Source organism: Eriocheir sinensis, chromosome 51 (assembly GCF_024679095.1).
Source record: "Eriocheir sinensis breed Jianghai 21 chromosome 51, ASM2467909v1, whole genome shotgun sequence".
In the NCBI taxonomy this organism is placed as follows: domain Eukaryota; kingdom Metazoa; phylum Arthropoda; class Malacostraca; order Decapoda; family Varunidae; genus Eriocheir; species Eriocheir sinensis.
Window position 1 is genome coordinate 4,752,256 of NC_066559.1, and position 27,980 is coordinate 4,780,235.

General features: G+C 42.4%; 1 protein-coding gene across 12 annotated transcripts in view; it reads left to right on the forward strand.

Moving 5' to 3' along the window:
- Positions 1 to 27,980, forward strand: part of LOC126982575 (TWiK family of potassium channels protein 18-like) — a 151,370-nt gene that overhangs the window by 81,160 nt on the left and 42,230 nt on the right. For 2 of the 12 annotated variants that reach the window (XM_050834737.1, XM_050834739.1), the window contains exon 6: positions 26,819 to 26,977. The exons of 9 other annotated variants lie outside the window; for them this stretch is intronic. In XM_050834737.1, coding sequence (XP_050690694.1) covers positions 26,819 to 26,977 — 159 coding nt within the window. Of the gene's footprint in view, positions 1 to 23,421; positions 23,437 to 26,818; positions 26,978 to 27,980 lie in introns of all 12 variants that reach the window. One more of the 12 variants, XM_050834741.1, reaches the window with a different exon arrangement.

Sequence of the window (27,980 nt, forward strand, 5' to 3'; positions counted from 1 at the left end):
CAGGAAAAAAGGAAACTTCGCCCCAAGAAACTCGAGAAGAAAAACGCAAAACAAAATTATTCCGAGCGAAAAGTGGAGAGAAAATAATTAACGAGTAACGCCGCGAACAATTGCTAAGACGAGGTATCGGAATAAGATATAAAAAAGACATTCTTCCACAGGTGAAAGGAATCTAATTAAGAGATACCCACGTCTTTGCAAGTTCCGTTTTTTGTTTCCATAGCAAATTATTTCACAGGCTGCCAAGAATGAATTGAAATGAATTTGGATTGAATTAAAGTGAACTGAATTTATTGAGTGCGTATTATCTGGCTACATAAATAACCAAAATACACAATAATGAATAAATAAATTAATGAAAGTAACAAAAACAGATACTAAGAAAAACTATTTGGAAGAGAATAACGATAGCGCTTTTTTTTTTTTCTTAATTACTCAAGTGAGACCCACAGAAGTTTCCCTTTAAATGTTTCAGAACTGATGAGGACTAAAAAAGAAAGCTGCAAGAAATAAGTCGGTTTTTCTTTTCTTATCCTAAAGAAACGAAAACTCGCAAGGTTAAAAAAGAATATTGCACAATCGTCACTACGCAGAAAGACCAGTGTCAGTTTTTTTTTTTTTCAGTCCTCCGGCACAACAAAGCAACATGTTTTTTTTTTTTTTTTTACGGCCATTTAACAGCAGGCAACCGGATCAGATCAAAGCTTAATGTCCGGGCGAATTGTGAGGTAAAACAAATACTTATTGTTTTTAGTTAGGATGTTTTATGTCACTGATTTCATGCACAATAATTCGCTAATATATATAAACATAACCTATATTTTTTTCCCTCCGCTTGTACAAGGTGATAAAAAAAGTAGTCATTGTTTTCTTTTTATATGTGCACGCATCACAAACCACACACAAGGGACACGAAACAAAGCAAAAACAAAACACTAAATCATTAACCTTCTATTTCGACTATTCACAAGAAGTCAAAATCATATCAATCCTGAGTTCCTTTTTTTCGCACTAATGTAAACAAACCCACGAAAAAGCTAAAAATACAGACAATAATAATAAAACTAAATATTCACGAAGCAATTATCGCGAGGAGGCAAAATCAGCGGGCCACACCTGCTCAAAAGGGAAGCCTGCCAACGGGGCGCCAATTAAAACGGCCGCAGGTAAAATACTCCAGCTAAAATGCCTCCTAATTAGCCCCCCGTCAGCCTCCACGAAGGTGCCGGAAAGGTGAATTGTGTGGCCCTGTCCAGGTGACCAGCGCGACACCAGTAGGGGGAGGGGGGAATGGAGAGGAGAGGAGGGGAGAGGAGAGGAGAGGAGAGGAGAGGAAAGGAAAGGAAAGGAAAGGAAAGGAGAGGAAAGGTAAGGAGAGGAGAGGAAAGGAAAGGAAAGGAAAGGAAAGGAAAGGAAAGGAAAGGAAAGGAAAGGAAAGGAAAAGAGAGGAGAGGAGAGGAGAGGAGAAGAGAGGAAAGGAAAGGAAAGGAAAGGAAAGGAGAGGAGAGGAGATGAGAGGAGAGGAAGAAAAAAGAACAAGAACAGGAACAAAAAGTAGGGCAAGAACAACAAGAACAAGAACAAGAGCAAGAAGAACAAGAACAAGAAGACCAAGAAGAAAACAGGACAAGGAGTGAAAGGAGGAGATAGAAAGGAAAAATAGAAAGGAAAAGGAGGAATGTGAATCATGCGTTCTTAATTTCTCCTTGAAGCCAAACAGCTGATCGAGTGTCTTCAAGAAATGTGAGTTAAACGGTTTGCAATGACTTGGTTTTTTTCTTTCATTTAATTGCCTTCCGTTTCTCAGGATACGAAGGAAAATGGGAGGAAATATTTATAAAGAAAAGTAAGAAGCTGGAAAGAGAAAGGAAAGCAAAAAGAAGAAAGAGAAGCAAAACATTAAAAGAAGCAAATGATCAGAAACAAACTATGGAGCAAAACAAAAAATAGATATTGAAAGAAAGAACGTAAAGAAAAATAGAAAAAACAACGCAAGAAAAAGAAAGGAAGGAAGAAAAGAGGAGAAAATAAGAAAGGGAAGAAGGAAGGAAAGAATATAAAAAAAGATGACTAAGGAAACGGGGGAATTAAGAAGGAAAAAAAGCCAGGTAGAGAGAAGAAACAAAGGAAGGAATAGAAGAATAGAAGAGAGGAAATTAGCAAGCAAAAGAAGGAAGGAAAAAAAGAACGGAAGGAAGGAAGGAACGAAGGAAGGAAGGAAGGAAGGAAGGAAGGAAGAAAGGAAGAACGAAAGGAAAAAAGAAAGGAAGGAAGGAAGGAAGGAAGAAAGGAAAGAAGGAAGGACGGACGGAAGGAAGGAAGGAAGAAAGGAAGGAAGGAAGGAAGGAAAGAAGGAGGGAAGGAAGGAATAAAGGAATGAATGAATGAAGGAAGGAAGGAAGGAAGAAGAGAGGAAGGAAGGAAGGAAACAAGCAATGAGGCCCGCAAGGAACCAAAGAAAACCGCCTCCCCGTAATGTCAGTACCCGCGTCTCAGCTCAGCCGCGCCACAAAGGACCAGCGAGAGTAATTTCCGCCGCGCCGAGAAACCTTGTGCCCAGGGAGCGATGGAGGGATAAACTGCATTACACACACACACACACACACACACACACACACACACACACACACACAGTTTCTTTGATATGTGTGTGTGTGTGTGTGTGTGTGTTTAATCAAAGCACAACAATCTGGATATTCGAATGTTTTTCCTCCTCCTATTACTCCTTTTCCTCTTCCTCTTCTTCCTCCTCCTCCTCCTACTCGTCTTACTTCTCCTCCTCATCTTCCTCCTCCTCCTCCTCTTTCTCCTCTTTCATGTCTTCGTACCTTGCAATATCTTTTCATTATATTTCCTCCCACAGTTTTGTCCTCGCTTTCCCCTTCGTCCTCTGCTTGGTACTAAAACTCCCTGCCAGCCCCAATCACTCCTCCTCTCACACTCCCCTCTCCCCCTTTACACTCCCCTCCCCTTACACTCCTCCCTCCCCCTAACACACCCTTCCCAGCTTCCTTCCCTCATCAATAGCATCAACTGTATTACCTCCTCATTCCTCTCTGTCATTCTTTATAGTTACTCCTCCGCCTCTTGCGCTTACTTCAGTTGCTTTCTCAATATCTTTCTTTACGCCTCATCATTTTCTGTTTGTTTCGGTGACATCAGAAGGTTACGAGTGACTTTGTGTTCTTTCTAAATTGAGTCTTTCCTCGCTATCTGCATTTTCTTTTCTTTTTTACAGCTAAGGAGACAGTTCAAGGGCGTAAAGAAAAATATTAAAAAAAGCCCGCTACTTACTGCTCCTGAATAGAGGTCAAAGGAGTGTCCAAAAAGAGAGGTCAATTTCGGGAGGAGAGGTGTCCTTTTTTTTAACTTTCGAATCTTTCTCAAGGCTAAACAGCTTTTAATAATCCTTTTCTGTCCCTTGGATCTACTTGCAATCACTAAAAATCGACCGACAGCGACTTTTTCTTAATACACTCACTCCCCTCGTCAAGCCTTAGTCACTTTCAAACCGTTCTCTAATCACTTTCAGAGGATCATAAATAGCATCAACCCTATTACCGCTTTAAAACATCCAAGGTACTTTTAAATCACAATTACTCTTACCTAGTCACTTCCACGGCATCCCCAGCTTGGTTACTTCCTTTAGTCACTCTTTAAAAATGTCTCAAGTACCAACAGACAACACGTAACCTCATAATCCTTTCATTTCATCCCTATAGTTTCCCGTCTCCTTTCAGTCATTTTTTTAGAAGCCTTCTCCCACTATTCACTGTCGTCTATTCATACTCACTTAACCTTCTCCAATCACTTTTATTTTATTATCCCTTTTAATACATGCACTTAATAGAATTCTCCTTTCACTTTTCCTCCTCCTCCTCCTCCTCCTCCTCCTCCTCCTCCAATCAACTACAATCAACTCATAACTCTTTTCTTTTCCCTTTTATAACCCTCATATAACAATACGGTCACTTTGAAACTACCCAACCCTCATCCTCTTACCCTTAACTTCCTGCCATTCTTACCTCAGTGGCAACATTAAAAATCACTGCCCCCGCGCCTCACAGCCCTCCCTTCAGTCTCCCCCTAACGCCAGTCTCTTTAGTGCCCTCAGAGGCGCCACTTGCCTCTAAGAAACTATGTCCTCAAGCTTTTTCACTGTTTTCTGCAGGATGTGGCGCAGTGAAGGAAGATAAATGCTCCTCCTCCTCCTCTTCCTCCTCCCCCTCCTCTTTGCGCTTGTGATTTTCCTCCTCCTCCTTCTCCTACGTCAGGGTGTTTGCAGTAAACTCATAATGGTTTAGCGTCGTGCCATGTGTCTTCCTCCACCTTCAAAGACAAGACGCGTCGAAAGGTTGACTGTCTAGCCTTCCGTGTTCCTTTCTTTATTTATTTTTTGTTATTTTCATTAGCCCCAAAATTACTACCCGAACACGAACAAACATTACAATATATACCCCCAAGCCTCACACACAAACACACACAACCTAACCTACCACCTTATCTTTATCCCTATAACACACACACACAGAAACATCCTCACCATCATCACTACCACTGCCTTTAAGCCATATCCTGAACTACAACACCAAAACACCAACTGACCTCGACCTGACCCTAACCCCCCTTCACTTACCCTCACCTCTATACCACCCTCCCTAACTACCACCACAACCACCACAACCATCCCCAACCTCAATCGTACCCCGGAATCACCATCACCGTAGCCCCAGTCCATTTCAGATCACCCCTCTCTTCCCCCCTAACCCCATCCACCTTGTCACCCTTCCGCTCCTATCACCCCTTCACCCCTTCCCTCCACCTACTGCCGTCGCCCACAAAGTTAGATGCAAGAAGTGGGTTCCGAGCACTCCCTTTACACTTACGGAGATGAATGGCTCTACAGTGGTGGTGGTGGTGGTGGTGGTGGTGGTGGAGGAAGAGTGGTGGTGATGTCAACCGAATGTCCCTTATGAAAACTACACTCTCCCTGCCATTAGAGTTGTGTGTGTGTGTAATTGATGTTCGATTCTCTCTCTCTCTCTCTCTCTCTCTCTCTCTCTCTGTCAAGGCGTATATTGAGTGTCTAAGGTTGGATGCAGTAATAAATGAGTTGGCACTGTGTGTGTGTATGTGTGTGTGTGTGTGTGACGGGGGGGGGGAGAGAGAGAGAGAGAGAGAGAGAGAGATATGGCATACTATTTTTCAAACTGACACTTAACTTTGTCTCACTCAAATCCCGCTGCGCAGAGTTGAAAGAGGAAGGGAAAGCGAAAAGGAGGAGGAGGCGGAGGAGGAGGAGGAGGAGGAAAAAAGGTTGAGGAGGAGATAAAAGAACAGAAGAGAAAATTGACAATGAAAGGAGTATGTGCAAAATTGAGTGGATAAAGGAGTGAACAGGAATAAAGATAAGGAGAACGATAGAGGAAAATGACAAAAGGTCTTTCCTATTTACACTATTCACATTATCGCAACGCTAACTCAACATGACTTACTGAACCACTTTGAAACCGTTCCCAGCACCGAAAGTTTGCAATGATAAAGGAACTGATGCCAGAGGGATTAAGAAACTTCCACCCGGGTAAAGGAGGACAAGAAGGATACTGTTCTTCGTGTATTATTTAAGAGTGCTATATCTCACGGCGAAGGATTAGTTTCGAATAGAGTGCCTGACGCTACCATCACGCTATCTACCACCCTGCGTGATGAAGGGATGTACAGGAATGATGAAGGATGATGTCTTGGTGAGGATGTGGCGATGGTGGTGAAAAGTGAAAAGTGGAGTAGATGTGGTTGTGGTAATGATAATATAATGTTAGAAGAGAATGTGGTGATGGTGATATTGATAGTGGTGAGGAGTGGAATGGCTGCTGTGGTGCTTGTAGTGACGGTTCTGTTAAGGAGAGGAAAGGAGAGGATGTGCTAAAGGAAGTGGTCTTGTTATATTGGAATGGTGTTAATGTTCTGGGGCTTACGGTAGTGGTGCTCGTAGTGTTAGACAGAGATGGTGATGTGTTGATATTGACGGTGGTGGTACAAATGGAAATGAAGTCACAGTAGATGATGGAACAACCTTAAAGAACACCATGAGGGTAGACTATGCACAAGACCACAAGACCTACAAGACTCACCAAACCCAAGTATCAATCCTCCTATCCCACCGCTGCCACCAATGTTTAATCTCCACTGCCTGTCTAAATTGGCGTGACGGAGACTCGGCTTTAACTCCAGTATATTCCTAGTATGTTCAGCGCCCCGGACAGAGTGAAGCCCAGTAATTATGAGTGCTTCCTCATAAAAGCGGATTACGTGAAGCTCGGAAGAAAGCTCGCGTACCAAGAAGCCACAGCGGGCACAGGGTATTGTACAGAGGTCACAGGTCACTCAGGACACATGTGATGCTTTTGCTATGGGCGGGCACGCGTGTAGTGTACTCACCACGTACTAGTTACTGCACTCAGGGAACGCTAATAGCTGCCTACATGAGTAAATGAGGGACTTTCAAGGCTGAGTATACGTAAATACCAGCACTGTCGCTTGTTCATCAGCCTGTAACATACGAGCGGGCATAATATCTTTCCTGTGGGAGTATACGAAGCTTTGAGGTATAAAGTACCATGAAATAAATACAATTGAGGTATGATTTAATGGACAGAAAGGGGACTGTTTTGACCGTGATAGGATGAGGATGAGGGGATGAGAAGGACGAGGAAGAGAACGAGGACGAAAAGGAGGAGACCGATAAAAAAAAACAAGGAAGAGGAGGACGAGGACGAAAACGAGCATGAGGAATGTGAAGAGTAGAAAGAGAAAGAAAGCATCCGCCACAACGATTTTTTTTTCCTACCAAACAAAGCCATCATAATGAAGACCTCGCTATTTCATCTCCTTACCGAATTTTCAAGCTCAAGCAAGAACGACGGAAATCTGGCTTCCTCAGATTTTTTTTTCGTTCATTATCATCAACAAATATTTCCAATCCTGCACAACAAACATTTGGCGAATACTTCCTTCACGTATAAATACAATATGATAATCCAGTTTTCTCTTACGACCTAGCAGATTTCGGTTACGATTCCCTTTTTATTGAGTTTTAAATATTTTCCCTTTAAATTTCTACGAACCAGTTGCCATATCCTTAAAAGACATAACTGGATCAAAGTTTTAGTCTCTTTTTACGTTAGTTTCTATTTCCTCCTCTGATATAAAAGATTAATCGACACACTTTTCAAGATACACACTACCTGCTTTTCATCGCTTTCGTTCCCGATCGAGTGAACCTTTGTGACGGCCAATGCACCCCTCACCTCACCGTCCACCTCCCCGCCACATAAAACACTCTAATCTCATTGTAGCCGCCACGTCCATTTCATTATTCTTCCCTTCCTTGAGCAACACTGTGAGAGCGCTCCCTTCCCCTCGCCAACACCCCATCACAAGCTAAACACATTCAGTCGGCCATAAGCAGCTTACCGCTAAACGTTACAAAAGCTTAATTGTTCTCTTATACCCATGTGACGATTATTCAATACACGCCACACTCACAGTCCCTCTTTCATCTGACACTTGTTCCATCTCACTACCTGAATCAAACATCACCTGGCTCTATTTTTCTCTTTCCATACGCTCGTCACAGTCCCCTTCCCTGCTCTTCATTACCCATCGACATCAGCTTTCCTTAGTCCTCGGTTAGTCATTTTTATTTAACATGTTCGTTTCTCTTGTCATGTCCCTCCTCTTGTTATGTCCCTCAGTGAATCATCGCCCACCTCGTTGCAGCTTTTATCAATGTTATATGTTATACTCTCTCTCTCTCTCTCTCTCTCTCTCTCTCTCTCTCTCTCTCTCTCTCTCTCTCTCTCTCTCTCTCTCTCTCTCTCTCTCTCTCTCTCTCTCTCTCTCTCTCTCTCTCTCTCTCTCTCTTTACACACACACACACACACACACACACACACACACACAAACACACAGAAGAGAGAATTGCACATTTTCTTTCTAAATATGAGTGTGCACTTAATTCTCTGTGTGGTTGCGTGCGTGTGTCCGTGTGTGTGTGGGTGGGTGTGGGCAGATCCATATCCTTCAAAATTCCAAGCTTCCTCCCACAGCATTCCCACAGTCCCCTATAAATGACACAGCTACCGGACTTCATGCCAGAAATATGCAGATTTATGAGAGAAATGAAAACACTCACTCTCCAATACGATTAATCAATGCATAGGAAGAAATGCAGACCAGGATAGGGCAATAGAAAAGTGAGCGACGATTTTATTATTTCGAAAGGAGATTGACCAGCGGTGGAAAAAAAAAAGAGGAAATAGATAAGAGAAGAAATCCCAGGTCAACGCGACATTAATGAAAACTTGCAATATCAACTAAAACATTGCGGTTAAAAATGTATATACGGAAAAGAGGGAAGTTTTATGGAGTTTAGTTTTATTAGTAATCTGCATCAAAGGAACATAATGAATAGGCTGAAAACTAATTCTACGTTCTTCCTCGAATATTATAAAAATCACACTTGATAATAAAATAGAAAAGAGCGGTGGGAAAATTAGCGGGGGAGTTAAAATTGTTATAAACGAGATGACTATTTAATTACATCGAAAATAGAGATTACCCGTCAAAAGGCGCTTCGGATCACGAAATTAAATAACATCAATACAAAACGACTATTGAAAAGCATTACATGAAAAAAAATTAAAACAAAAATGACCTTAAAATTCCTTCAGCGTAAAAAAAAATAATTGCGACGCACAGACAGACAGACAGAGACAGACGGAGACAGATAGACAGACAGACAGACACACACACACACACACACACACACACACACACACACACACTACACACAAAAAACAGACAGACACAGACACAGGCACACAGATAGACATAGACAGACAGACAAACAAAGACAGAAAAAAACAGACAGACAGACAAGAAAGCTTACCGACAAAGGGATATAGAGAGAGAAGGCTGAGCTAAATAAGTTATATGTACCGATGATAACCAGAGACAAAAAGATAAAAAAAAAAATCCTTCAAGGCATAGAAAATCTCGTTCGGGCTTGCCATATGACGCGGTTTACATATCGAATCTACACCCAAACCTTTTCTTTTATTTTTTTTCCTTTAACATTCACAACGTTCTCCATTTCTTTCTTTTTTTTTCACTTCTTTCATGACCTCGACTCGACACGTCCATGTAATCTTTGACCTTAAAAATACACCCTTCAAAAAAAAATGGTTAGATAGTCAAATACACCATAAAACATCACATAAAGCCTTCATATTTCCTTCATTTTCTACAAGAACTAAAAAAAAATAGAAATCCGAGTCTACCATTATTCTTCCTCTTTTTTTTTAGTGGACATGGTATTTGGGCTGAATATTTTATCGGGGATGACGTGGGGAAAAAGAGGAATGGCGGGAATGGGGAGAAGGGGGATTGAAGGGTAAGGGAAATTGAGAGGAAGGAGATGGGAGAGGAGAGGAGGGGAAAAAAGGAAAGGGGAAAGGTGTAAGGGGGATTGAAGGGTAAGGGAAAATGAGAGGAAGGAGATGGGAGAGGAGAGGAGGGGAAAAAGGAAAGGGGAAAGGTGTATTGGGTATTGAGGGGTAAGGGAAAATGAGAGGAAGGAGATGGGAGAGGAGAGGAGGGGAAAAAAAAGGAAAGGGGAAAGGTGTAAGGGGGATTGAGGGGTAAGGGAAAATGAGAGGAAGGAGATGGAAGAGAGGAGAGGAGGAGAAAAAGGAAAGGGGAAGGGTGTAAGGGAGATTGAAAGGCAAGGGAAAATGAGAGGAAGGAGATGGGAGAGGAGAGGAGGGGAAAAAAAGAAGGAAAAGGTGTAATGGGGATTGAGGGGAAGGATGTGGGGGGGGGGGTAGAAGGGAAGCACTGACAAGGCAGGCGGGTGTTGCGTCCATTATTCAGGAACGTAAATCACTTTCTCGTCGCCGGTGCTGTCGACGGCGCGTGTTACCTTATCAATACAGGCGGCGGGAGGTTGTAGGTTATCCCCTCTCTCAGCCCTTACAGATTATCCTTTTTCTATTTCTCCTCCTCCTCCTCCTCCTCCTCCTCCTCCTCCTCCTCCTACTCCTACTCCCTTTCCTCTTCCTCCTCCTTCTTCTCTTTTTTGTAGGTGGGTTTGACTCCTATGCTCTTTCTCTGCATCCCTCCCTTCCTTACTTCCTTTCTCCTCTCTTATTCTTTCTTTCTTCGATTCCTTCTACCTACCTACTCCTCTTTTTCTTCTTTCTCCTTTTTTTTTTTTTTTTTGCCTCCGACTCCTACACTCCTCGCAACCTACCCTTCCTCCCTTCCTTCCTTTCTCCTATTCTTCCTCCATTCGATTTTTTCTCTCCTTCCTTCTCTCCCATTCTCCCTCACTGCGCTCTCTTCCCTCCTCCATCTCTCCCATTCTTCCATCCTCATATCCTCTCCCTCTCTCTGTCTCCCTTCCTCCTCCTTTTTCGTCCTTATCTTCCTCCCTCTGATCCTTTCCCTGCTTCCTTCTCTCTTTTTCTTTCTCTGTTCCCTTTCCTCCTTCTGTTTCTCCCCTCCTTTCTCCTCTCCCATTCTTCCCTCCCTCTGATCCCTTCCCTCCTTCCTTCTGCCAATTCCCTCCTTCCTCCTCTCACATTCTTTTCCCCACTCCGATCCCTTCCCTCTCTTTCACTATCTTCACACTTTCTATCTGTCCCTCGCCACTACCATCCTCTCTCCCCTCCCTCCCTCCCCACCACTACCACCATCCTCCCCTTCCCTCCCCACCACCACCATCAGCGACCCTGTGAGTGATGTGCTGCCCGACAGGCCTGGGTGAGGGTATTAGATCCTGTCACTCCCTCTCGTGGCCCGGCGAAGAGGGGAAAAAGGGCGGGAGGCTGAGGGAGGGAAGAAGGGAAGGAGAGGGGGGCACCAAGGCGATGAAGAGAGGATAAATTGTGGGGAAGAGGACGTCTGAAGGGTGTGTTAAGGAAAAAGGGAAGAAAGAGGCGATATTTTGAAGAAGGGAAGAAGGGATGAAGGAGAGGGGAGCATTGTGGCGATGAAGGGAGGATGAATTGTGGGGAAGAGGGCGGGTGAAAGGTGAGTTAAGGAAAAATGGAAGAAAGAGGCGATATTTTGAAGAAGGGAAGAAGGGAAAGGGGTAATGTATAGGTGAGGGAAATGGGTAATATATGAGAAAGAGGAGAGACACAGTGAATTGACGAAGGGGAGAATGGAAAAGGTGTAGCATAGAAGTGAAGGTAATGGAAGGTATGGGAAAGAAAGGGAACATCGTGAATAGAAAAAGAGGGGGAAAGTGGAATGGTGAAGAGGGGAAAAGGGCATGAAAATGAAGAGAGGAAATAGGAGAGAAAAGTGAGGAAGAGTAGAACAGTTGCGAATAGTGAAGGAAAGGCGATCATGGGAAAAAGGGGAGAATCGTGACACAGAGGTTAACAATGGAACGAGAAAAGGCAATGTAGAAGAAAGGTGTAAGAATATGTTTAAAAGTGAGGGAAAAGGTCGAGTTAGTGAAAAGGGGAATGGAAAAAGGTGAAAGAATATAAGATGTTTTAAAGTGAGGGAAAAGGTCGAGTTAGTGAAAAGGGGCATGAAAAAAGGGCATTTCAACAAAGAGGAAAAATGGAGCTCTGATAATGAGAGAGACACTTTGTAACGAAGAACAGGCACGGAGGACTCTCATTTGGAAGGAGGGAAACAAATAAACTGGCGATGCAAACATGATTATAAGTTTGAAGTGGAAGTTAAATCATTACACGGGAAAGTTTCAAGCGGAAGTTAGACAGATACGAGTAGAAGTTAAGGAGGCACACGGAAAAGTTTGAGAAGGGAGTAAGATAAAACAGACGGAAAATTCAAATGGTTAATAGCTCTTTCTCAGCACCTGGCACGCAAAGGTCGACAGACATCTTGTAGTCTCATTATACCCCAATGTATCTTTGTGTAATAATGCTATTCAACTGGAAGAGATTAAACAAACAAAAAATAATATCTCTTCAATTAGTACTTGGGAAAATGGTTGTATAAGAGACAAACAGACACACAGACGTAGACAGACAGACTGACTGACTGACTGACTGATTAACAAACTTCCTGTCAAAATACGAATAAATAGGAAAATGAATAAACGAACAGAAGAACGACAATATATAGAAAACAGAAAAAAAGGAAAAGGGGTAAATGAACGGAAGAATAAATGAATGACAAAGAGAAAATAAAGAAACAAAGAAATAAAGAAAAAAAATAGAGGATATGAGAGACAAAGAAATGAAAAAATAGAAAAAGAAAAATGAGATACAGAAAAGGAAACCAAAAATAAAACAAAAAGAAATCGAGGACAGAATATATACATTACGCAGAGCAAAAGAAAAAAAAAGAAAAATAGTGACACGGGCGAAGAAAAAAAAGTGGTGTAGGGAAAAAGAGGATGGAGGGGAACGCTCAGAGAAGGGACGCAAAGGAAAAAACACATAATCACCATAAAACGGGACTGAACTCTTTGTTATAAAACTTAGAAAATTACTGATGAACTGAAGAATACGATAAAAGGAAGGAAAGTAAAGGAAAAAATATTAACTACTAGAAGACAAAAAAAGTATTAGATATTCCTGTTCTCTTCCTTATTGCATTTCCTCCTCCTCCTCCTCCTCCTCCTCCTCTTTTATATATCTCGAAAATTTATAATCAGATGCACAATTTTCTAAGCTTCAGACCTTCCTCATATATCTTGTTTATTCTCTCTCTCTCTCTCTCTCTCTCTCTCTCTCTCTCTCTCTCTCTCTCTCTCTCTCTCTCTCTCTCTCTCTCTCTCTCTCTCTCTCTCTCTCTCTCTCATTCACCTCCCCTTCATTCAATATTCCGTTTCTTTATCCTTGCCTTCCTCCTCCGCCTCTTCCCTTTTTTATTTCCTCTCCCTTTATCCATTCTCACTCTTCTATCCCCGTCATTCTTTTCTACATTCCTTCTTTCTATCCCCTGTCTAAGGCTGTATTTATGTCCTCTCTTTCTTCCCTTCTTCCTTCTCTAGTATGCCTTTTCTCTATCTTCTTTTCCTTTCATTCTTCCTATTCTACATATTATCTTTCCTCCTCCTCCTCCTCCTCCCCTTTTCCCATTACTTCTTACCCTCTACCCCAATGTTCCTTCCTTTCATCTTTTTGTATACCCTTCTCCCCTTTCTACTCCCTCTCCTTATCTCGCCTCCCTATCATCTTTCTCCTAAATACCTACTTCCTATAACCACCACTATCATCCTTTTCCTTGTTTTTTCCGCCTCCATGACACCATAACGGAGAAGAGGAGGAGGAGGAGGAGGAGGAGGAGGAGTACTCTGAAGGACAGGAGAGAGTAGCAGTGGCGGTTGTTGGTTTTCCTTTTTTCTTCTCAGGGGAGACTTTAAGATTACTTTTTTTTTCTTAGGGGGCATGGAGGTGATCAAAGAGGTAATCTAATGTTGCGCTAAGGGAAAGGAACAATACTTCGCTTCAAGGGTATTAAGAGGGGCTAAGTAGGAGCTGGAAGGGTTGCAGGAGACTTCAGATCACCCAGTAAGCCGTAGGACCTAAAACCCCTTTGGCGCCGCTACTGAGGGAAGAAAAGAGGCGAAATTATAAAGGTTGGGAAAAGTGATGTGAAGAAGAGAAAGGGTTGGGGAGGAGGAGGATACGGAGAAAATGAAAGAGAAAGACAAGAGAAAAGGGAGGGTGAAGGAGGAGCCGTATGTGTGATGTGATGAAGGAGTGGTGAGAAGAGAAGAAGGGGAGAAAGAGACGGAGATAGTGAGAGGTAGAGGAAAGAAAGGAAAAAAAGGGAAGTTGATAGAGCAGGCGAAGAGGAAAAACTGGTTAAAGAAGGATGGTGAATGGAAGGAAGTGGTGAGAAAGGGAGATTGAAAGAGGATGAAGGGTGAAGGAGAAGAAGAGATGGAGAGAATGAGGTAGAAGGAAGAAAGTGCACAAAGGAGAGGGGGAAAGAATAAGAACTGATGGGAGAAAGAAAGACATAACAAAGAAGAGGGAAGAACGAAACTACAGAAGAGGGAGATGATGGATGACACAGAGAAGAAGAAAAAAGAATGAAAAAAAAACGGATTCAATAAAAAAATGTGAATATGTGAAAGGAAATAAAGGAGGAAGGGAGACGAAAAAGTATAGAGGGATTATAATGAAGTAAGGAAAGAAAATAAAGGAAGAAAAAATGAAAAGAAAAAATAACAATGGAAGCAGAAAGGGGGGAGAGAGAGAGAGAGAGATAGAGAGAGAGTGCAAGAGAGAGAGAGAGAGAGAAAGGAAGAAAAATGTTGGAATATGCGGAAGAGATGGCGTGTGAAAGGAAAGTTTTAAAGGGAACAGTGTTAGAGAGAGAGAGAGAGAGAAGCAGATATACAAGACAGAGAGATAGAGAGGGAGACAGAAACACAGAGAAAAGGGACAGATTGGGACAGAGAAAAAGAGATAAGGAAATAAATAAAGAAAAAAATACTGAGAAATAGTGAGAAAAGGATGAACGAAAGAAAGAATATAAGAAAGAAAGAGAAGGAAAGAAAGAGAGAAAGGATGAGAGAAATATAAGTAAAAACGAATCCATGAAAAAAAGCACAAACAAAAAACAGTCAAGCAAAAAGAAGAGAATAATATAAGAAAAAATAAACAAGCAAACAGAGAGAGAAAAGAAAAAACAAAAACTCGATAGAGGACCCCAATAATGTAGGAAAAGAGAAGTAGAAGAGAAAAGGCATCTCCTCCTCCTCCTCCTCCTCCTCCTTACAATCCATTACCTCCTCTCTCCTCGATTTTTCATCCTCCATTCCAGCGCTGAATCTAAGGCGCACACACACACACACACACACACACACACACACACACACACACGCGCGCGCAAACAACAAAAACTCGCTTTACTCTTCCGACTGCTTTCTCTCTCTCTCTCTCTCTCTCTCTCTCTCTCTCTCTCTCTCTCAATATCATGGTTACTTGCTTCCCGCAGAAGATTAACGTCAAATGTCAGGAAGCGAGTGTGTGTGTGTGTGTGTGTGTGTGTGTGTGTGTGTGTGTGTGTGTGTGTGTGTGTGTGTGTGTGTGTGTGTGTGTGTGTGTGTGTGTGTGTGTGTGTGTGTGTGTGTGTGTGTGTGTGTGTGTGTGTGTGTGTGTGTGTGTGTGTGTGTGTGTGTGTGTGTGTGTGTGTGTGTGTGTGTGTGTGTGTGTGTGTGTGTGATTATTTGCTATTCCTTTAAGTACTCGGATTAGTTTCAAGTACCTGCCACTGTAAAGAAAAATCTCTCTCTCTCTCTCTCTCTCTCTCTCTCTCTCTCTCTCTCTCTCTCTCTCTCTCTCTCTCTCTCTCTCTCTCTCTCTCTCTCTCTCTCTCTCTCTCTCTCTCTCACACACACACACACACACACACACACACACACACACACAAACAGACAAACACTGAGACTTGATCCCCTTGACAAAATAATGCATATATTCACGCCAGCAACAAAGCTACACTCGAGTTAAAATAAAAACAAATAAAAACAAACAAATTCACATAAGAATTAAGCTAGATACAATAATGTTTACCGACGCTTGAAGTTTTGCATTTATAATTTTTTTTTATTCAAAGCTATCGCATAACCCGGAAGTCAAATGTTGAAGTTCGGATTCCGGCAGACGCAACAGCAGCGGTGGTAGTTTTTTCACAGTCTTCGTATTTTTTTTTTTTTCAGGTGTTCGTTGAGCGTGTAAAATTAAAGCGCTTGAGTAGTCAGTGGTGTCAGTGACTCTTCCGGGCATTCTGTTTCCTTTGCAGGTGCAGCAAGTTGACGGTTTTTTTTCTGTTGTTATTTTCTTTGTTTACTGCCCTTGAGCTGTTTTTCTCTTACTGTAAAAGAGGGCAGGAAAAATAAGGCATCTCATGTAGAGCTTTTCCCACATAAACTTCAGTAATAAGAAAAATTTGGATAAAATCACCCCAGCAAGACTCCCTACACAAATATCAGGAATGGGGTATTAAGTGAGGTCTTTCCCCATGAACCAGTATCAGTTATTAGGTACAAGGTAAGATTTCTCCGTAACCCCTCCCCAATAGGTCTTAGGCATATAGATATTACGTAAATGGTAAGATTTCGTAAGGTCTCCCATGCATGTTTGACTATACAGATAATCAGGAAGAGGATATATAGTAAGGTCTCTCTAAATACCCTCAAAAAACAGTATTAATTATAAGATACAAGGTAAGATTTCTCTGTAAGTTCTCCCAAATAGGTCCCAGGTATAAGGTTCCAGGTCTCCGCGGTGGGCTCTCCCTTTTAGACAGGCATCGGGAATAGGGAGCGAGGCGGGGCGTGGCGCTGACAGGCAATCGAGTATAGGCGGACGTGGGGAAAGGAAAAGCAAACCACTACCTTTTAAGAGACACTACCTCTCTCTCTCTCTCTCTCTCTCTCTCTCTCTCTCTCTCTCTCTCTCTCTCTCTCTCTCTCTCTCTCTCTCTCTCTCTCTCTCTCTCTCTCTCTCTCTCTCTCTCTCTCTCTCTCTCTCTCTCTCTCTCTCTCACACACACACACACACACACACACACACGCAGCCCCCACGAGACAAAATGTTATGTCGGGAAAAGGTTCGGAGTTGCAGTTTTGAGAATACACATCTGATTACGGGGTAAAGGAGGAGGAGGAGGAGGAGGAAGAAGAAAATGAAGAGGGGAAAAGGGAGTTGGTCTTTATTTACTTATATTCAGTTCGTTTGTTTTTTTACTTAAATTTAGTTTGTCATTTAAGTAGCAATAAATTACGTCAGTCTTTTCAAACATATTCGCAGGTACTGAACAATATATCTATCTATCAATCTACCCATGCAACGAAGATGAGCACTGAGGCAACGCGCAGTTACAACATATGTCCCCAACTCTGCCTTTACCAACTAGTCTAGCATTCTCTCTATCTATCTATGTATCTATATATCTATCTATCTCTACATTTGTCTGTCTATCTATCCATTTCTTTCTTCACCCATCTACTACTTCTGCTACCACAACTACTGCAACCTCTGCTTTCAATAATACTACAAGCACACTGCCGGTAACAACAACTTTAACAACAACAACACCAACAGCAACAACAATAGCAAAATCAACGGCGACAAAAACGGCATCAAAGACAACAATAACACGCGCGGCAAAACAATGATAACGACAAACAATCTGCTGCCGCCCGTACAACAACAATCCGTCCCAGCACAATGCCATAGAGTCAATTTTTCCTGCACATTGGCTCGCGTGTTCGGCGGCCCCATTTAGAGAGACAATTGCTCCATTTGTTAATTCGGCACAACAATAACAATATGCTCTCTCTCTCTCTCTCTCTCTCTCTCTCTCTCTCTCTCTCTCTCTCTCTCTCTCTCTCTCTCTCTCTCTCTCTCTCTCTCTCTCTCTCTCTCTCTCTCTCTCTCTCTCTCTCTCTCTCTCTCTCTCTCTCTCTCTCTCTCTCTCTCTCTCTCTCTCTCTCTCTCTCTCTCTCTCTCTCTCTCTCTCTCTCTCTCTCAAAACTGCTACTTTCCTACACTTTTATTGCGACATTTTCTCTTACTCTCATAAAACGTCATATCCATTTTCTTTAAGTGTTATTCTTCTCTATCTGTTAAGTTTCATCTCTGCTTCTTTTCTTTCTTTGCCCCTTCTTCAACATGTCGGCCGTTCTCTATTTTCTTTTTTTTCATTTTTCTCTCCTGGTCATCCTCCACGACCTTTCTTCCTTCTCCTTTGTGACCTTTTCCTCCTCCTCCTCCTCCTCCTTCTCCTTCTTCTCCCTATTGTTCTCATAAACTTCCAGGACTCTACCCCCCTCCTCCTACACCTCCTTCCTTCTTTCCACTCTCCTCCTCCTCCTCCTCCTCCTCCTCCTCGTTCACAAAAGCATGCAAATCTATTCACAAACTCAGATTAATCCTGCGACCCGCCTCGTTTCACCCCGAACCAACTCTGAACACAACTTTAAGTCTGCCTCTCGCTGCCCTAGCCGTCGCCAACACCAACACCACTACCGACCCAAGCCAAGTCAACCCTAACCAACCCAAACTAAACTATACCTTCCCAAACCAAACCTCACTAAACCAAACCAAACTTAACCAAAACCAAACCTAGATTCCAGTCATTACCATCTGTAATTATAATCTAACCTAACCACCACCATCTAGCGTAACTTCACTTGTTCTGAAGACAATGATAAGTCTACCTAACCTAATCTATCCTTGTAGCCCTCCTAATCTATCCTCCCAGCTTAACTTAATCTAACCTAGCCTTTGCATAACCCATCTTATTTTAACCTAACTACCACCACATCCAACCTAACCTAACAAATTCCTAACGCAACTTTTCCTCCCCATTATCATCCCATTTCACTTCACCTTTTCCTTTCCCGTTCTAATCACTTCCTTTCCTTCCTCCACACCTAACCACATGCCAAAACAGTACCTAACCTAACCTAACCTAACCTAACCTAACCTAACCTAACCAAGCCAAACCTAACCTAACCTAACATTACCCCTCCACTCCTCACCTCCCTTACCCTCCCTCGCCCCGCTCGCCTCACCACCACTACGGATTCACTGGCTGGTCTTCATGTGTCCGTAAAGCCGATGAAATGACCGAGCCGTGATAGCCGTGTCGCCGTTACCGCGTTGTTGTCTGCTCGGTTCTGGCAGTGAGAGGAAGCCGTTGAGGGTACTTGGCGGCATCATCTGCAGCATTGTGCCATTGGAATTGTATGGCGTGGAATGTATCGCTGTGTTGATGGGATAGGTGGAGGTAAGGGAGGGGAGAGGATGCTTTGATGAGGGATGTTTTATGGGAGGAAAGGAATATGAAAGGATGGGAATGGGCTGGGAAGCGTGGAGAGGAGAGGGGATGCATGTTTTGAGGAGTAAGAGTTATAGGAAGGAAGCAATGTGAAAAGATGGGATGGAAAATATGGAATGAAGAGTAGCCTGTATGGGAGGGATGTGCAAAGATGGGAAGGGAAGGGATTGGATGAGATGGGATGGTAAAGGATGTATTGGATGGATTGGGACAGGATAGGAAGGATGGAAAATGAAGGGGATATTATGGACAGAAGAGGAAAAGGAAGTGCAAGGCTAGGAATGGAATGACAAGGAAATAAAAAGGAAATGACTGAAATGGGAAGATACGAGCTGAAATAAGATGGATGGAAAGGGCATGGAAGGGAAGGGGCGCCAAAACACTCACCAGAACCGCAGACCTTCACACATTTCCAGACGAAAAAGGAGATGAAAAAATAAAAGTTGTAGGATATTTTTCTTCTTTTTTAATTTCGTCCAAACTTGAAAGGGGAAAAATTAAAAACTAAAAACGCGTAACACATGAATTACACTTTCTTAGCCGGCGAAATCTCCATACAAGGCTGTTTGCATATATTTCCGGGGCTTTGGCGGGCGGGGGCGGGGGCGGCGGCAGAGGAAAAAAAAAAAAAGCGGGGGCGTTGAGTTCGAGTGCGGGCCTTTGCGATAAATTATTCATGCAATTAGAGTTTATGACTGAGAAGGAAAAACAGGAGGTGAATGGCTGTGTAAGTCGTGTGTGTGTGTGTGTGTGTGTGTGTGTGTGTGTGTGTGTGTGTGTGTGTGTGTGTGTGTGTGTGTGTGTGTGTGTGTGTGTGTGTGTGTGTGTGTAATGGAGGTAGCTATATATATTTCTTCAGACCTTAAATCCTTCCTTGCCTTCCTTTCATGCCTCCCTCTTTCCTGCATCCATCTTTTCTCCTTCTTTCTAATCCTTCCGCTCCCCCCCCTCTTCCTCTTCCTACCCTTCCTGCCGTCCTTTATCACTGACATCCCATCTCTCAACTCCACTTTCTCTCCCATCTTTCTTTCTCTCTTCCATAATTCTATCCCTCCTTCCATCCTTCCTATCCTTACCCATCTTCCTACTTCCTCTTCACTTCCTTATACTTCCATCTCTCTCCCCACCTTCTTACCTCTCCTTCCACATTCCACATCTTTACCCATCTTCCAACATCCTCCTCGTTTCCATCCCTTCTCCTCGTTCCCCCACCTTCCTCTTCCTCCTTCCATCTTTTCTCACCCACTTTTCACCCTTCTACCCCTTCTTCCACTCTTCCTCACTTCCTCACGGCATATAATGTTTGTCTGTTTGTCTGTCTGATGTCTGACTAGTCCTTTACCTTTCTTTACCTTACATATAAATAGATGGATGAATAGACACAAGGAAAAACAAACTTAAGTATCTCTGCCATGCCTAAATGATACAACGAAGAAAAAAAAAGAAATGCCCAAACAATACAACACATTAACCAACACAGACGGACAGTTCACACCACCACCATAACACTCGGCAATACACTCAACCCCTTTAACGAACACACTCCAGTACTTTCCACTCCTCGGTCTATGTATACTCTCTTCTCTTGTGAGCTTCTATTTTTATTACTTTGCGTTTTCGGAGTCCGCAGCGGAAACCAAACTAAAACGACACTGAGGACTCATTTGCTGGGGGCCGAACCACTCTCACAAATGGAGGCGGAGGAGGAGGAGGAGGAGGAGGAGGAGGAGTTGACGAGTCGTAACAGTATACAAGATGGGAGGGTACGAAGGAAAGAGAGGAAGGAGGGAGAAAAGAAAGCATTAAAAGTTTGAGAGAAGATAAGACAGGAAAAGTAGGGAAAGTACAGGGATTACGGAAGAGGAGGAGGAGGAGGAGGAGGAGGAGATCAGGTTTTAAGTGGAAAGTTACGCCTAGGAAGGAAAAGGAAGGGAACACTAAAAAAAAAAAGGAGAAAAAGAAGGAAGAAAACGAATTAGATAAAGCAGGAGAAAGGAAAGAGAGACAGAGAGGGAGATGAAGAAGCCGAAGGGGGAAATATGAAAGAAAGGAGAAGGGAAAGGAAAAATGAGAAGGAGGGAGACGAAAAATAAAAGAAACTGAAAGGAATGGGTAAGAGGAGAGAAAAACTTTAAATTTAAGGAAAAGAAGATAAGGAATGGGAAGGGGAAGAAAAGTCAAACTCTGTGATGGGTAAGAAGAAGGGAGAATGAATTTGACGGGGAAGGAAGAAAGAGGAAGGGAAGGGGAAGGGGAAAGAGGAAGAGAAGGGGAAATGGGAAGGCGTAAAGGAAGAGGAAGGGAAGGAGTCGCTGTGTCCAGAATGCGGAAGAGCGTGAGATGAAAAAGGAAGAAGAGATTACAATGACGAGGAGGAGGAGGAGGAGGAGGAACAACTGGAGAAGGAAAAGTCGGGAGATGGAAAATTGATGACCCCACGAATACATTAGGAGGCAAAAATCAGGACAAAGAGAGAGAGAGAGAGAGAGAGAGAGAGAGAGAGAGAGAGAGAGAGAGAGAGAGAGAGAGAATAAACTTTTAATGGAAGTCATCTGGTAAACGTCCAATGATCAATCTACTTCAAGTCGTTCTCTTTCCAGCCCATTTTATTTCTCCCTCCCTCCCTCTCTGTCTCTCCCTCCCAACCAAGCTCCCTTTTTTATTTCATTTCCTTCCTCTCCCTTCTATTCAATACCGCTTCCTCTCTCTCTCTCTCTCTCTCTCTCTCTCTCTCTCTCTCTCTCTCTCTCTCTCTCTCTCTCTCTCTCTCTCTCTCTCTCTCTTGCTATTCCGTATTCCTCGTTTTCTATACTACTGAAAAGGAAAGGAAAACCGAAGTGAATAAAGTAAAAAATGAATGAATGAAAAGGAAAGCAAAAAGAAAACAAGAAAAAGATGATCAAAGGAAAGTTAAGAAATAAAAAGGAAAACTAAACAAAGGCAAAAGAAAAGAAGGAAATCCGAATGGAGGAAAAAAGAGGATGGTAAATCAACAAAGGTTAAACAGGAAAAAGAGAAGCAAGAAAGAACAAACAAAAAAAAAAAACACGTAGGCGAGACAGGGGAAATGAAAGGCGTTTGGAGGCAAGAAAAAAATATCAGTGCAATAAATAATGAAAAAAAGAAATGACTGCAAAACCCGATTCTCTTTTTTCCTTCACTCTCCTTTGCTTTCCTTCCTCTCTGCCACTGCATTTTCTTCTTCCTCTCTTCTTTGTCTCTATCTTTTCCTTCATCTTCTACCTACCTCTTATCATCATTCCCTTTTTACTTATTTCACTGTTTCACTTTCTTTTTATTCTGCTCATCTCTCTCTTCCTCAACTTGCAAACTTTTCTCATTCTTTTTTAATATCTTAGCTTTTATTCATTTTCTCTTTCCCTCCCATCCATCCTTCTTTTTTCAACCTATTTCCTTTCCATCATATATCTTTCAACTTCTTTTTTTTATTTTCTCTCTCCCTCCCGTACCTTATTCTCTCTTCAGTCTGTGTTCCTGCTCTTCGTATCGCTCTTCTCTCTTTCCTCTCCTCTCTATATTCTATTTTTCTCTCTTCGTATTCTTCCAGTCATTAGCAATCCCTATCTATTTCCTTTACCTTATTTTCCATTTATTCTCTCTTCTTTCTTCCTACCCTTCAATCGTCCTCTACCTAACAACTATTTCCTTTTTCCTTTTTCTTATTTAGTATACTCTCCTTTTCTCTTTATTCTTCCCTTACATGAACTCTATTATCTTTCCATTATTTGTCTTCTTCCTATTTTTCCAAAGTTCCTCCTTACCATTTCAACATAATATCTGAAAAACTTGTTCGAGAGGAAAGATAATCCATGTATGTATTTATGTATATATGTGTGTGTGTCTGTGTGTGTGTGTGTGTGTGTGTGTGTGTGTGTGTGTGTGTGTGTGTGTGTGTGTGTGTGTGTGTCTACTTGGCCTCAACGTAAATCTACAGCAGAAGAACGTTGCCGATCTCTGTGCTGGTCATTTCCCTTCCTCCCTCCCCCTCTTCATCTACCTCCCTTCCTCACCCCCTCCCTCTCTCCCTCACCCCAATTAGGCACTTTTATGGATGTGGGACGAGGCTTTGATCACTCTTTTTCTTTGTCTTTTTCTTTGTCTTTCATCCCGGAAGCTTCAAGAACATTTTTTCCCTGCTTAACGTCTTTTTTATGCTCTCTCTCTCTCTCTCTCTCTCTCTCTCTCTCTCTCTCTCTCTCTCTCTCTCTCTCTCTCTCTCTCTCTCTCTCTCTCTCTCTCTCCGTCTTTGCCTGACCTGAGAGATCAAAAAGGTTGCCAGGAAAGATTCATAAAAAGAAATGTTGTCTTGATGTGTGTGTGTGTGTGTGTGTGTGTGTGTGTGTGTGTGTGTGTGTGTGTGTGTGTGTGTGTGTGTGTGTGTGTGTGTGTGTGTGTGTGTGTGTGTGTGTGTGTTTGAAACTGACATTTAATCAGTTTTCCCTTTTTTTTATTTTTACATGAATCAGTTTTCGTCTCAAAATAAAACAAAAACTGAAAACACTAATTAATTTCATGTTCTCTTTTTTTTTTTTTTTACATCCATTCCAGAATCCATTTTTATTTGTAAGTTAACCTTTTTAATATTGCATGCTTCAAACGCCATCATTTCTTCATTTTGCCTGTTTTAAAGCCTTCCAGTGCACGCTTTCGCTCATGTTATCTGCCTATCTATCCGTCCGTCTGCCTGTCTATCTGCTTGTTTGTATCTGCCTGCCTGCCATCGTAATTACTGTACATCGGTCAACATCAGTATCTTTCTACAATAACAGAAAATTAAATATATGTAAGTTAAAATAGCAATGGATACTTAAGAAGGGTTTAAACGATTAAGTTAACTAAACTAAAAATTGTCTCATCATTAACTTTTCTTTATAAGTAGTAGTAGTAGAAGTAGTAGTAGAAGTAGTAGTAGTAGTAGTAGTAGTAGTAGTAGTGGTAGCATTAGTAGTAGTAGTAGTAGTAGTAGTAGTAGTAGTAGTAAAGTAAGCAATATCAGTAGTAATATTAATAAGAATAGTAGCAGCAATAAGTACAGTAGAAAAAATAACAGAAAACAAGTGGAGCTGGTGGTGGTTGTGATGATGATGATGATGATGATGATAATGATGATGATGGTAGTGATGGTGGTGAAGCGGCGACCCTCAGGCTCTCCCTCCCTGTGTCCTCCTTTCTAAACATTTCCCCCCTTCTCTCTCTCTCTCTCTCTCTCTCTCTCTCTCTCTCTCTCTCTCTCTCTCTCTCTCTCTCTCTCTCTCTCTCTCTCTCTCTCTCTCTCTCTCTCTCTCTCTCTCTCTCTCTCTACTATCACGTCCTTTCATTCCTCTCCTCCGTATCGCCGGAAGCACGTCGTCCTCCTTCTGCTCCCGCCGAGACACTGAGGTACTGGGGCCACGGGGTACAGAATATATATATGGAGATGCGACCCTTTACGGCGCTCATAAAACCCTCCTGTATGTATATTGCACGCTCGTCCCCGGTCACCGCGCCTCACCTCCATACCTCATACCACAGATTGCATGCGTACCGATTTTATGGGGCATGGAAGAGAAGTTTTAGGAGTGATACGGCGCAGTGAAAAGGAAGTCTGGTAAAACTTTCCCTTTATGATTATACAAGAAAATATGTATAAAAGGAAGTTCGGTGAAATTCATGAAGTTACCGATCATATTCCATTATAAAGAGCATAGTTCAGAAGAGATTCGGTATCATAAAAAGTGAACTGCCTTAAATAAGATCAAACACTTGGCAGCGATATAACGTAGACGAAAAGGAAATCAGCTGAAACATTTCCTTTATACAATTAACAGAAAACAGGTGAAAAAAACTAACTAAATTCATAAAGTCCCAAAATAATTTCCTCTTGAAAGCGCATAGTTTTCTCCTCCCGAAGTTGACCTATCTTTCGGCCACTCCTCTAACTCTTTTTGGGAGCAGTGAGTGGCGGGCTTTTTTCACATTTGTTTCCTTTTTTTCCCTTGAACTGACTCTGTTGTAAAAAAAAAAAAAAAAAGTCAGAAAATATAAAACACAAAAAGCAAGCTAATATAAATATAATCGCACATTTTCCATTCTATGTTTAATGTTGAAATATAGATGTACAGATACGTCATTTAGTCATGTGCGAATCAATTACAATTAAAAATAGACGCCCCTTCAAATATTACCGAGCGATGCTAGATAAAGTAGTCTGATAATCGAATTTATTAACGTAACATTTCCATACGCCTCCCACCCACCGGGACTCGCCTACACACACACACACACACACACACACACACACACACACTATTACCGCTACTTCCACTTCCTCAGGAGCCTCAGTACTCCATTACCTGATTTACTACCTATCTCCTCCTCCTCCTCCTTCCTCTCTTCCTCCTTCTCTTCGCCCTACTCCTCCTCCTCGTTTCGTGGTTGACTGATCCGGGAGTTCACGCTTCGAGTACCACCACCACCATTACCACAACCAACGAGATATCTCACACGCCACTACCACGACCAGTACCACTAATAATAACACTAAAACTAATACTACATCAATTACTGTATCAAAAAATTAACCCGTGAAGCACAAGGTAACGATTTCTTTCTTCGTCTGCAATTTTCTGGTCTTCGCGTCCCTTTCTCGTGTTGCTAAAAAGATAATCTCGCTTTCATCTCAAGGATAATAATAATAATAATAATAATAATAATAATAATAATAATAATAATAATAATAATAATAATAATCGGCAATGTTATCAATAAGTATACTAAAACCCATCAAAATCACAACATAAGACCGTAAAAATGCTTATAATATCCAGAATCGTCCTCCCCACCACCTCTCAGCCACAGTAAACCCATCGCCTACCCCTCCTAACAGTCTCTCCCCTTGACGTGCTCACACAAGACCCGCCCTCTCCTCGCCCCACCAACTCCACCACAGCCACCAACAACAACACCAAAAACATCAACAACAGCCTCGTCCCAGTCTCCCCTTCACCTCGTTGTTGCTTCCCTCACCACTTCCTCCAGGATATACACAAGCAGCAGTGATGGCGATGGTAGAGAGTAAGAAAGAAATAAAGAGAGAATGGAAAACTTTATGTAGAATTTTTTTGTGCCATATTTTTCACGCCATTAGTTCCTGCTAAGGATATGCATACACTTCAGCATAAGAAAAAAAAATATGAAAATGAATTGCGCGGTTTTTCCAATTTGTTGCTGTCATACATAAAAGCTATTTCACTGCATCAACTACACACTTTTACATACATGCATATATACGTACGTACGTACATATATACATACATACATACATACACACATATATGCATACATACATACACACATTCATACATACATACATGCATGCATACATACATACATATTTCATACATATAGACATACTTACACGCATTCATAAAAGGAGTATTGGATCAGTAGCAACAACAGGAGCAGCAGCATCGACAGCAAGAAAAGCACCAGGAGCAACAACAACAACAACAACAACAACAACAACAACAACAACAACAACAACAACAACAACAACAACAACAACAACAACAACGAAAACAAAAACAACACACCACCACCACCGCCACCACCACCACCAACAACAACAACAACAACAACAACAACCAACACCACCAACACCACCAACAACAACAACAAGACACCCGACCAAACAAAACAGAAAAACACACACATAGACACTACAATAGCCCAAAACGAACAGAAAAAAAACATGAAAAACTGTACTCTAGTCTACTATACGACAACAAACACACACACACACACACACACACGAACAGCCCCCATCCCAAACGAAACAAGCCTGGAGAGGAAAAACAACTAAACTACGAAAAAAAAAAAACAATCTACCGCCGAGAGAGACGACACAGCAACGTCAGTACATTCTATTCTTTGTTCCTTTTTCCCCCATCACCACCACAACCTCCAGGGAGCGTCGCCCCCTCCCTGGCCCGCCCCGCCCTCCCCGCCCCTAAGACAGGCCTCCCCGCCCCTGCCCCCGCTGCCCATCCGAGGCGGGTTGGTGGCTCAGCGGGCCGCCGTGTTTGACTTCCAGATACAGGGGGACGAGGAGGAGACGAGGTGTAAGGTGATGGCTCGGTCTGTCCTTCTTCTACTTCGTCTTCTTAATTCCTTAGTGTCTGTGTGTGTGTGTGTGTGTGTGGTGGAGGGGGGGGGGGGAGGGTCTGTGTGTGTGTGTGTGTGTGTGTGTGTGTGTGTGTTGCTGTCTTGGGGCCTATTAGTGTTGGTGTTGTGTTGGTGTTATCTAGGTGTTGTGTTGGTGGTGCAGGTGGCGTGATGTGTGTGTAGATGTTGTGTAGGTGTAGTGCTGAGCTGTTGGTGTTGCATGTGTTCCATAAGTTGTTCTAGAGGTGTGCTGCACGGGTGTTGTGTCGTAGTACAAGTTCTTATTGACAATGTTTACTAAGATGATGTGTTGTACAAGTGTTAGACAGGTGTTGCGCTTCACATTTGTTTCGTCAGAGGTGCAGGGTTCTACGAGTATTTGTGAGGTGCAGTATTCTACAGCCGTGCTGCATAGATGTTGTGTTCGAGAGGTGTTGCTGAAGTATTGTGCTCTTCGGGTACTGTGTGTCTTAAGTGGTCTTCAGCAATGCTGTTACACACATGTCGATGGGGTTCTGTTCAACATGTTACGTGATGCGCGGGTATTGTTGATGTGTTGTGCTGCACAGCTGTCGGTGTGTTGCTCTGGGGCGGTATGGGTCCGATGTGATGTAAACACTTCACTCTGTGTACTGTTGATGTTGTAGACGAGAGTGATTTGTTGCAAATTTGATGTGTCTGACTTATAACAGGTTTTGCTTGAATATCAGATAATCCACGTTACGGATGTGCACCGCTACCATCGCGTCACCAACAATAAAAACAAAACAAAACAAAACAAAACCAACGGCAATCAAACAAGAGGAACACACACTAAAAAAAATAGAAGGAAATATTCAATAATCCCCCACACCACAGCACACGTATATGTTTACACACACACACACACACACACACACACACACACGAACAGCGCCCACCCCCAACCTTCAAACAAAACATACCTGGAGAAAAAAGTAAACTAC